Genomic DNA, 12422 nt, shown 5'->3' on the forward strand with positions numbered 1-12422 from the left:
AAAGTTTCAAAAATGACCCCAAAAATGTGTTTAGACAATCTGAGTTCTAAATTGACAACGCCGCCGACAAATTTTATGACAAAAGGTAGCTCTGGTGCACAGCTCTGGTGAACTTCATGAAAGGAAAACCAAATTTAAAAAATGATTTTCAATTGGCCTTGAACGAAGTTCATAGCAATTATTGTAAACGTCTGTCTTTTTTATGCAAAATTTACGCTTGGCGGTTTTGAATTTTCGAGTGACTTTTACGCCCTTGACTTTTTGCGTTTTGAGTGATCTAAAATTCTCTCTCAATCACAATTTCAAGCAGCTGAACTCAATTGGCGGCAATTTAATACTAAAAGTCAAATGAAAAGTGCGCCGAAACTGGTGCCATTTTTCACTCTAAATTTTAATAGGTGTATATGTTTACCTCTAATGTGGTTAATTGAAGCTCATTATTGAGCTTCTGAGTTCTATTTAACCCCCCCCCCCCCACACTGAAGCAGGCTGCAACTGATTAGAGCTCCCACTAGTCGTTCGAGAACAATTCTTCCGACGTTTAGTCGGTTATGTTTCACAATATTCTTTATAGCATTTTGCATTTTTTTTATTTTTCTAAAAAATTATTTATTTTAAGATAATTTAACATTATTTAAGCTGGTTTCTAGTGTTCAAGCTGTCAATGAAGTTTCCTGAAGTATAAAAATCTTTGGACTTATGAAAAAATGATTATGTTGATAAGTGAAAGTTTTGGAATTGTTCTTCAGTTATCGGCATTTTTCGTTGATTCGTGGCAGAAAAGGTTTTAGAAATTAGCAGAAATTTGAAAAAGACAATAATCAAAGTAGTACAATAAAAAGCAACTACGTTCAACCGTTTACAATCACCTGTGTGTAATTTCAAATATTTACCGTATCTAAACTTCATCAAAGCCACGATGGACGAATGGTTCTACTGAAATTGAAGGTTTTGAGAAAAAGACAGGATTTCACTGAATGAAATTTTTGAAAATTTCTCTGAACAAATTTTTTCATTGAAATAAACGAGTTCGCTGAAAAAATGCGTGTCGCTCCTGCTCTTTTTAAATGGTGTTGTTTTGTGTAGAAATTTCAACTTGGTTTAAAAAGTCCGAAATCGGTTGGAAAGGAGCTGAAGCTGGCTCGAAAACTGCGCAAATTAAAGCCTTGATAACTCCATGAGACCAAAACAAATTTTAAACAAATTTTTGGTTGAATAGACTTTATTCTTTATGGGTTTTGAAAAGATACAATAGAAATTTTTCTACGATAAATAAATTGATGATCGGCGATAAGTGACCGATGCAACAAGGAAAAATGAGTTGAACTTGAAGGTTCTCCATGCGATTGGAGCAACACTTAAGACAACATAATTTTCACTTGTTTCGGTATATATGCTTAAATGTATGCTGTAATCTTAAGAAGGATAACTCACTTATATAGTTTTGATCAAGACTATTTCACTTGAATTCTTTTTTTTAAAAAAAACTGCGTGTCGCTCCTGCTCAATTTCGTCACTATCTTCTTTATCCTTTCATCGCACCGGTCATGCAGATTTTGTGCTACTGGTTTAAAATGCCGATTAATTTTATTTCTTCGAAGAAGAATATAGCAATTTCTGCTTAGCAGAGATTCATGTGGGCTTTATTGTTTCGCGTTTACAAATGGCTCTTTTTGTGTGCATACTTTTATCAAACAGAGCGACGAGCCGTGCCTTTTTTATCGACTGGCATCAATTGGGGGCGTTTCTCAACCTTTGAAACTTGGTATTACCAAAAAAATTTGACGGAAGTTATTTTTTTCTGCCATCTTTTTTAGATCACACGTGTCACTTGACAATAATGGTACTTAACAAAGCAAGCTCGCTTTAAGTACAAACGAAACTGCACTTGTTAAAGGTTTTCTGCAAATTATTGCGTGAATGCTAATTTTGAAGCAGATATTTCAAATTTAGCTTCTATTGTTTTCATATTTGTCAATTTTTCTTCTACTTAAGGTTCGCATTATTGGCCGATATGAACTAGAAATTATGGCGCATTCCTTGGTTTTGAGGTCAAAAGGAAACTCTAAATTGTCATATTATGGAATTATCAATTTGATAATGATTGTACTAAATTTATTTTTTATTGAGAAAAGTAGCGTTCGATTAGGACCACCAAGCCCTCATGTTGGGAAAATGCTTTTTATATGACAACGGCAGACAATGTGTGTTATTATTACTATTATATAATGATAGTTTAAGATTTCATTACATTTTTAATACGCGCGGGTTGGACGGTCGGTTTTGGTATGCGTGTGATATAATGATGGTGTAATGAGTGGGGAAATATTATAAAATGTTTTTGAGGAGAGTGTGCGAGGGAATCTGGGAATAAGGAGAAAGATGATTGGCGAATGATTTGGGGAGGTGGTGGTGTTGGTAGTGGTGATGATTTTTTGAGCTACATTAAAAGCCTTACTTTTCTCAAATGGTATTTACTGTTATTTTGCTCCATCTACAAATAGTCTCCAGTGTCGTTCTACACTGCTGCTTTTCTTTAATTGCGCGACTACATTAATATATCAAATCAATTCAAATCGAAATTTAACAAATCCCAACAAAACGCCATTGCTAGCTTGCTCTCTCTCCTCTTTATAAACAAGCAATATCTCGTCTTAGGTATCTTTTTCCATCTCCCCTACTATTTTGTTCACTCTTGTTTTCTTGCTTGTTCCTTTATTTATCCTCTCTTCTTACACACTGTTTGTTTGTTTGCCTGCGAGTTTTTCGACTTGCAATTGGATTCCCAATATTTTGATCTGCCACTAGTTTTTCCCAAGACGGCCGCGCCCCTTCCTTTAATTTAAGAGGGCTCCAAATTATTGTAGCCGTCGTCGCGGCCCCCAATCTTGGGCTTTAAAAGACCAACGGCAAAAAAATCCAATCTAAATAACACTTGAAGAAAGCTTAGTGACCAATTGTAATTCTAGTCAGTTAAAGAATTTAAAAGGACCAAACCGATTTCTGAGGAAAATTGTTCGTTTTTTGTCAGCTACTGTATCAGTTTTCTTTACATTGTTTTCAGTTGTAATTATTTTTTTTGCGGTATTGATTAGTTTCATTCTTGCCGGCTTTCGTTTGTTAACGATTCTTTTGCTATTATTTTGAAATTAATACCTTTTATTTACCGGCAACTTACTGTAATTTTTTAAATCTTTTTCAGAAAAAATATCCAATTTTTAGCAGTTTTTTAGACAGCTCTGTTTGAAGCAGTCTGATTTTTTTGTGTGTTCGGATTATTGTAATTATCAGACGAGACATCAATCCTTTGAGTTTGTTCAACAACTTCTGTGTGAATTTTTAACAAAACGGTTAATGAAAGTGACGGCTATTGTGATTGATTGAATAGTTCTTAGCAATTGAATAGCAATTGTAACTATAATTCTCGCAACTATCAACCGCATTAAAGAAGCTCTCTTTTTTGCCCTAGTGGGTTTCACCCCTCAGGTGAATGAAAATTGTTAGATCTTTTGATCGTCTAGCTTTTGTGCTTCATTAAGCGTCAATTTTGCCCAATTATCAGAACATCGTTTATTTCGTTTGAATTTACAATATATCTACCGTGTCTTTTCTCGCTGAATTTGCCCCAATTTGGTTCTTGTAATCCCCGCTTTTCGCCTCCAGACAAGATAAATTCGAAAGAGAATCGAAAGAAAAACACGTTTTAAATCTCTTTCTATCAGCGCATATTAGCCCCCAACTCTTCTTCCATCTTAGCCCAATTCAATACACAGCTCTCATATTTTACACACTGCGACCACGGTTGAAAACAGAGATTTACAACTCTTGTGTTTTTTACTTAGAACGGACTTATAGGGACTGTTTTTTCTTCTGCGACATTATTAGTGGTTAACCCACAAGTAACTAACAGTTCATAATTTAAGTAAAGCGAGCCTGCAGAATCTTGCTGTTAATTTTACGACCCTTTTACGCCTATTTTTATAGCACTACCAGGCTTAACTAAAACAAGTCGTTGTGAGATTTACCGGGCAGCTAAACTGATTTACTATTTACAACTGATGAAAATCTATCTTTTACCTGTTCCAGATTAAAATTTCAACCTTGCTTTGACAAATTTCTGCTCCCTTTTTTGCTTTATACACTTCAGTTTCTCGGTTATCTGTAATTGGTAGCTGCAGATCTTATCTTCCGAGCTTAACAAAATGTGTAATGGTCGAGATATTGTTTGTTTGTTGACGCTCGACTAATGTGAACTAGTTAATTTTTACATTACAGTGCTCAATTGTAGTTTTATGAGATGAACAGCGCTTAGCTTGTGCGTTTTCGCTTTATCGTGGTTGTTAAAAAAGTACTCGTATTTGGGGATTTTACATTGTATTATCTTTGTCTGAATTTAAATCACCCCAAGACTATATAGTACCTAATTCGTTGCCCATTTTGCCCATTTGACACGTAAATGGGAATTGGTGACATATATAATCTATGGCTCTGTTTTAGTACTCAGCGCATCTGAGACGTAATTTAAATTGTCTTTATTTTGTTGTTTTGTTTATATCTTGTTTGCTTCCAGGGGGAGTACACCATTCAATAATAGCCCCAAATTTTTAGACCCTCTGACAGTTGTGTACCTCTATTGCGCATTCTGTCCCTAGAAAGCTTAAAAAATTGCAGGGAAAAATAATACTTTGTTTGCGACCCAAGTGGGCTTTTGCATTCTTGTGTGAATTTGGAGTGATTATAGAGACGTCAGAGAATTATTTGAGAGTGAAAGATCGCCCCGTTTGCCTTCTCCTCCTAGGTTATTGTGGAATCCATTCAATGAATGGAAAGATAGATAGATAGAATAAGGATAGCCTTTAGCCTGTTCATGTACTTATTTGTGTGTGTCAATCATGAAGACAGCACTGTATTGATTGCAGTGAGCATTGTTGTTAAATCCGGATTTTCAGCTTTCAGTTTCCAATAAAGCCAAACGAACCCCGCGTCCTATATCTTTTATTTCACAAATCTTGCTCCATTGCTTCCTTCAGTTCGTTTCAACCCCCCACCCCCTGCACGACTATTTGTGCCTTTCCGCATCAAGTCAAAATTCAATTTTTATCTTAAGCATTGGCTGTTGTATTGTGGATGCGTCGAAACGTATAACATTGTTGTTTTAGAAATCATTAACTTCCAATTACTTATTTTGTTATTATCGGAATTGAATTTTGTTTAGCACCCACCCTTTTACGCTACACTTAACTCTCCCCTAATTACAGCAAACCTCACATCACCTTGTTACCTTTTTAAAAAACTGCTGTGCGGCGAGAACGTTCAAAGCAGGCTGAGTGTTGGATAAAATTACTTGCTTTTGAAAAAGGCCAATTAATTAGCTTAAAACGTCTGTGATTTTGAGAAAATATAGATTTTATCATTACTGAAAGTGGGTGATTTCTTCTAAATTTGGGCACTCGTTAGAGAGTTTGTTAAATTACCCCTTTTAGCTATTCCTTGGGTAAATCAGGGTTACCTATTACAGTTTTGCAGAAATAACCTTTTTTGCCTCCTTTTATTAAAGTTATATTGTTTGAATTTTTCGTCTCTAACTGATATCCTTTGTTATGGACCAACATTGCTCATTGTGGTATTGTCTTGTGTTGGCCATTCTCAGTGGTGAGTTCTTTTTCATTGAAGTTTTTTGCTGATCATATTTGGCATCCTTTTCATTGCCCCACCCCAACCTCAACAGACCGAATTTAAGTATATCCCACCAAGCAATGGTCTGCTTCTTAATAAAAATTATATTTAATTTTATCGCCACTCGCTTGGTATAAATCTACTGCCAAACCTCTTTTTTTTAAAAAAAAAGAAAATGAATTATGCCGCACCAAAAATGTTCAAAAATGTCAGCATAAATATTGAATAAGCGGTTGCTATAAATGTAATAATTGCATACCTTCGCTCAATTTAATTTTTGGTAAATGACCTCTTGTTCGCTTGCAGGACACATCTTGACGGCAGTGATTAGCATCCCTATAAATTCTTACCAACATATTCCAGAAACTCAAGATCGTCGTTAAACGTTCCAAGTTTTGTCAGCTAGCAGATATTGCTTACTTCTACAAAGTCCGTTTTTGCTTCTTTCACTCTAATATCACGCTTAGGCAAGTCTTTAACACCGTCCTCCAGAAATTGTCCATTTTAAATGTAGGAAATCGTCAATATTTTCAATTTTATTACACAAAATCGACAAAAGGTCTTTTGTTTTACCGGTATTGGCATCAAGTGCAGTTTTCAAATGTAGGAAACTGTGGATATGATTCGTTTTAAGATCTAGGAAGTCTACTACTTATTTTAAGGGTCGTATACCATTGGTATTTTTTTCGAAACAAAATGTTCAAGAAAAACTCCCTGTATGCTTTTCTTTGGAAAGTTTAAAGACCATCAGTATGACCTAATGAGTCCATCGATTTTCAAAAGTTCAAGTTTTATTCAAAAATTTTTCATGAGACAGAATAATTTCAAGTTTGCGCCTACTTTTGAATGAAGTTTCGGAAAGAACTCATTGAACTTGGGTTGATTAAAACGCTCTCATAAGGTTTGAGAACAATAAAAACAACTTGCTCGGTTTTTTGTACCAAAAACTCGGGCAATGGCCCACATTTCAAACCAATCGTGCCAATAATTGGCTACGTTCTTAAACCCAACATATTGCGATAATTAATTGCTCTAGAACGATTTTTGAAGCATTTATTGTAAACGTGTCTTTTTTGCAAAATTTTTGCTTGACTGTTTTTGCGCTGTTGTTCTAGAACATTCTTTGACTTCTCAGTTGACTTTTTCACGCTTTTCTTCTTTTTTGGAGGGATAGCGATTGCTCTCACTCCGAAGTAAAGTTAGATGAAATAAAATGATTGTGGCGTAGGAAATCAGTAAGGTAACATGGCCGAGTGGTTCGGCGCTCGAATCCGTCCCTCGGAGGAGGTTTTGCTCCCATAATGAAAAGTTATCTATTCTAGACCCCCTCTATTAAACTTCCCTGCATGTCGTTGGAGAGCAATGTGTCGCACGTTAGTCTGTTTATATTGTTTATCGTTTCAAAATTGAAAACAACCTTTTTTTGTGAGCAAACATGCCAAATGTTTATGAAATACAGTACCGATAATACCGATAAAACCGAGACTCTGGAGCTATCTTACTTTTGAAACCAAACATTCCAAAAGATTGTTGTTTTGCTCGGTGTTTTTGAGCAGGGTACTTATCTGGTTCAAAAGGAATCAAGTTAAGTCAACAATTGAATGAGTCCTGAAATATGCTGAAATATGTGAGCCTTGGCGAAAGTGGAATAATGTGCTCTAATGTGCTCTTTCTCATTAGAAACCCATGTGTCGCAATTCATGTTCATAGACGTTTATTCATTTCAAAATTTCAGAAGTCATAAAGTCCCCCATGAAACCTGCCGGAGTGCGAATTGTGATAATTGCAAAAACTACCTCAATGTTTTCGTTTCCTGCTGCATTATTTGTTGTGTTGATTGCTTAAACGCCTCTAGACACATTTTTTTGCTTCCAATTAATGAAATGTTTGCACTGTGATAACTTGAATAATTGAATGGTGACGTCATTGAGGGATTAATTTGTCTGTGGCGTCCCAATTAAGCTTCATGTTCCTCCCAATATAAAAAAAACTTTACATGTAATTGAAAATATCTGCAATAATTTTGAGAAGCATAATTACAAATTTTAACTTTTCGGCTCAGCGCTCTATGCATTTTAGCCATGTTTACAATAGAAATCAAAAAATGCTTCCGGCTGATGGTTACGATGGGTTTATAAACTCTTGGTGGTTTGAAAAATAACTGTGGTAGTTACGCTGGCTGTACTGATAAGAAATGTACTTGGAATAGACTGAATCAGTACTGATTTTTACCGATACACTTGTTTTGGTCTGATGCAGTACTGATTTTTTTTAATGTATGGTAACTTGGGTATCGGGTATTATCAGATGTGATTAAATCTTGAGTGTCATCTCTGAATGTAATTTTTTCACATCTGGCACAGACGACTTGAATTTAGTTTCAGTTTCAAGCTTTTTGATATGCTAGCCTTATTTCGAACGCTGGGATACGGCTGATTTGTGTCTTTCTCATTATACCCTCCATATATGTGTGCATTATTGGGGCGGGGGCTATAATGTTTTCTCCTTTCGAACCCCTGTTCGGTCGGAAATGTTTGCACCCATAAAAGGTTATCTTAGCTACCGCCCCTCGGTATTAAATTGCTCCACCTGTCGTTCGAAAACAATTTGTCCGACGATAGTCGGTTTGTTTTTAAAAAATTTTGATACCTTTTTCGCTTCATACCGATCCTGAAAGTAACCGTAAAACTCCAATTTCCCAAATTGAGAAATCTAGTGAACGAAACACAACAGAGTTCCGAGCAGATGTTTCTTCTCAATTTAGATTTCGATTAGATTTGAATTTTCAAACGCTGTATTAAAGTGGAATGCATTGGTACAATCAGCAAGAGACATTCAAATAGGTTGGAGCCTGTCGAGTGATGTCTAGTTACAAGAGCATTGAACAAAATGGAGCTTAAGATATAGATAATTGGTAATTTGTGTCATTTGTGTTCTTCTTATAATTTTAAAATGTTAATTTCTGATGTCTCTGTTGATCGTTTTAGATTGAGCAATAAGTTGAGTGTTGTTTTATATTTATTCATAGATTCATTAAAAAATATTTAACTGAATATCTATCGTTAAAGTGACATATTTAAATCCTGAAGATTAAGTTGATGTCATGTTATGGTTCAAAAACAAGTTGAGGGTTGCCTTATATTTATTATTAATAGTTTCATAAATTTATCAACTTAAATATCGATCATTAAAGTAACATCTTTCAAATCCGGTAGATTAAGTTGAAGTTTGTTCTGATTAATCGCTAATTCATAAGATTAACAGTTTCATTCATAGTTAAATTACCATCGTTGGCAGAAATTATTTGTACTTCAAACGTTGTTTTGAATGGTTCTTGATAATACGCTGAGCTGAAAATTGTGTTCATAAATATTTATATGTTTTAATTTTGAAAATATTGCAGGTGAATGGGGTCTCAAAAATTTGTTCACGGCGTTCGAGCGCTGTCAGATACGTCAAGGCATGTTTTTTTAGGTCTTCAATGTGAATATTTCCTTAAACAAAGTGTTGAAATGTTTCCTTTATCCCTGTAAATTGTGACCATCAATAATTGCTGTCATTACACTGTTATTGTGACATCTTTTACATCTCTAATTTGGTTATACCAACTATTTTTAGTACAATAAGAATGAGCAAATTGTTGAGACTTTCTCAGGAAGACGAATTGAAAAATAATTAAACAACAGGAAAAAACTTTAAAAAGATAAGAACATGTTAATTCCCACATAATCTGGATTTGCATGAAAAAATGAATTAATGATAATGGTAGTCCTCATTAAAATGTCTATCTGTTGTTCGTTAGTTCATAAGATTTGGATAAAGCTAAGCCTGAATAGGTGTTTCCTATTTTGGACGATGACCATATTTTTAACCTGTGAAATATCTATGAAGAGTAAAACCGTTGACACTATTATTGCGAGTTTCCTATATATTATTGTATAATCTGCTCATTTTTTTAAAAAAAAATCTCGTCGAAAGGTTAGTTTTTACGACTCGCAGAGGTGTATTGGAGTGATTTTTGAAGCAGGAAATGAAAAATTTTGGAGTAGTTTGGGTGCTGAACAAAATTGAAGAGTGGAGCGAAAATAGAGTTGTTTTTTGTTTATACCGCTGTTTTCGAGAGCGAGAAATAGAGGAGTGAAAAAAATTCTGTAAACGACCGAAGTTTTTGTTCAAGTGCGGCTTTTAAAACATTTTTTTTCTATATATTTTTTTGGTTTAGAAGTTTGAGTGTGATATTGTATTGCGTTCAGGGTTGTTTCGGTAGTGGTTTGAAGGTTTCTGGTAATTATTATGATTTTTATATCAAGTTGCAGGTTTTTCAGCTATTTTGCTGAATTTTAGGCGATTTTTTGCTTTTTGTTCCACTGCTTTATTTGGGATTTGAATAGACCATATTACTGAAGGAGTTTTTAGAAAACAAGTGATTACAGTTTAACTGGAATTAAACGGTTTTTTGTTGAGAAATTGACACTAAACTGAGAATGTTTGAATTGTTTTTCTTAATATTTGCAGTTTTTAGTTTTTTTATTAATCTTAGTTTTTTTTAGCCTATTATGGCTGGCCTGTTTGTGAGCCTTTTAATACTTTGTTTGCTCCAAAGAAGTTTTTTTGGTTCTATGTGCTCTCGTAATATCAAAAAACTCAAATTTTTCTAGGTTTTAAAAAAATTGTTTTCAAGTGCTCTCTATTCTTCTAGCGTTTGGGGATGTCTATTGTTCAAATTGGTTGGTTGCGGCCTTTAAATTAAAGTAAATTAAAGAACTTTGCAAATTAGTTCTGGCCTCCTTTTGATTGACAGGGCACTTTTCAACGAAAATAATAGAAATTTCTATATTTTGTCCTATTTTTTATAGGCTTTTTTCTACAAATCGGCAATGTGTTGGATTGTTGCATGCTTGACTTGAGGTTTCAACAAATTTTTGAAACACCGATCCAAGTTCATTTCGTAAAAAGTCATTTTATTATATATTATTATATTATTATATTTTGCTATTGTATATTCTTAAATTTTTCTTGAACACAACGAAAATTAATTTCTTTAGTTAGAAATCCCCTTTAAGCGATCTACTTCGCAAACTTCTAATGGCCAAAATTCGCGTCAGTTCAAATCATGAACAAATCAGATTGTCATTTGGGACACTTTTTGAACGTGTCGTAATGGTGCTCTGTGATGACGTAATAATTGCTGAATGCATACTTATAGTCTCCGTTGTTTAGACGAGGTTGAACTCTAAGTGTCTTTAATTAGTCTACTCGCACACTTGTTCACCTGAAACACGATAGGCGTTTCAACATAATTACGCCTCTTGTGCAGTATCCATGTCATAATTGAGGAAACACTTTGTGGGAATTTAGTGGTAGGACGTATTTCCTGATTAAGTGTTGCTTGCACTGCCTTCTCGAATTGAATTTTCCCCTCCCTTCGCTCACTCTTTCTTTCTTCAGTTACTTATGATGGACCATAAAAGCGAGGTAATGGTTTAATCTAGTCGTGTGTGATCGATCTGCTCAATGGTCAAATATAATTGTTTTCCACTCTCGCTCCCTTCTGAGACTAGAATAGTGTGAAAAATGTCAGAAAAAGTGGCGAATGTCTTGGCAGTTCATTAAATAGATTAAAAGGTTGATAGGTCTGACTGACTTGAAGAGTTAGTGAAAAATCTTTGGACTGTTAGCCCGGATTAAATTGTCAAATTGCTAATGCTCAATTGATTTCACACCACCTCAATTGATTTCATTGAAAGCCCATTTTTCACCTTCACTTAATGTACCAAGATTGTGTACGTCAATTAATTTTCACTTTTCGGCCACCTTTTTTAATGCTTTTTGATACGGAATGATTCGATTTCGTCCCCTTTGTCAGTTTTATGATCTTTTTTATTGTGTAATTGTAGTACTGAGGTGGCGAGGGTTTAAAAAAAAGTCGACCGTTAATGTACTGATTCATTGAATCCTTTGAAATAAACTTGCATTTTTTACTCATTAAATGGAAATAAGGACGTTAACGCTATCCCAGAACTTTATAAAGTCATTGATCTGTCAAATTAGGTTTGGACAAAGAATTAATTTTCTACAATTTCGTGCAATCAACCGAAATGCCTTATTATTTGAGAAGAATTTGCGCCCAAAAGACGAAACTTAAAACAGGCGTTATAAATTATCTTTTGTAGAATTTCTGTGTCCATTTTGTGTGAATGAAACGATTTTAAAAGTTTCTGAACCGTAAAAATATGTTGTGAGAAATTTTAAACCTTTTGTTTGTTATTGATGTTTGTGTTTTCGGGATGTTTGTATATTGTTAAAGGAAATAATTAATTGCTCTCGAACTAAGTCTGTCTCTTTGTAGACTATAGCATCAGTTAAACTCATCTTCCCAATATAATCAGAGAAAATGGGAAACCATTATTCAAATAAAACTTCGTGCCGAATGTAGTCAATTGTTATTAACAAAGACGGCTCGTGCGAGTGTGGGGTGATTAGAAAAATGCAGTCCATCAAAGGAATATAAATAGGCTGATCGAGGACTATGCTGTAAAAGATTCACTCAGAAATGAAGTCGCGTGATAACCGTCATTTCCGACCTGCCTATCGGGATTCTTATTACCCGGCGAGCCTCTTTTGAGTTCCTTTGATGCCGTTGATTACGCACCATAGCCTCGTTAGCTCAGCAATCCAAATCCGAATTGACAACCCAATGGGAACACCGCGGGGAGGTGAGGCTTGATTTTGCCCCCTCATACTTT

The 12422-nt window shown here is 34.8% G+C and overlaps 2 protein-coding genes across 2 annotated transcripts in view; both read left to right on the forward strand.

The window, feature by feature from the left end:
* LOC142339736 (uncharacterized) overlaps positions 1 to 12422 on the forward strand; it is a 169655-nt gene that overhangs the window by 97295 nt on the left and 59938 nt on the right. The window lies entirely within an intron of this gene.
* Positions 2447 to 12422, forward strand: part of LOC142339067 (uncharacterized) — a 55763-nt gene continuing 45787 nt past the window's right edge. The window contains exon 1 of the mRNA XM_075388728.1: positions 2447 to 5652. Coding sequence (XP_075244843.1) covers positions 5601 to 5652 — 52 coding nt within the window. The 5' untranslated portion in view covers positions 2447 to 5600. The remainder of the gene's footprint in view (positions 5653 to 12422) is intronic.

The sequence above is a fragment of the Convolutriloba macropyga genome, chromosome 5 (assembly GCF_964194025.1).
Source record: "Convolutriloba macropyga chromosome 5, txConMacr16.3, whole genome shotgun sequence".
Taxonomy (NCBI): Eukaryota; Metazoa; Xenacoelomorpha; order Acoela; family Convolutidae; genus Convolutriloba; species Convolutriloba macropyga.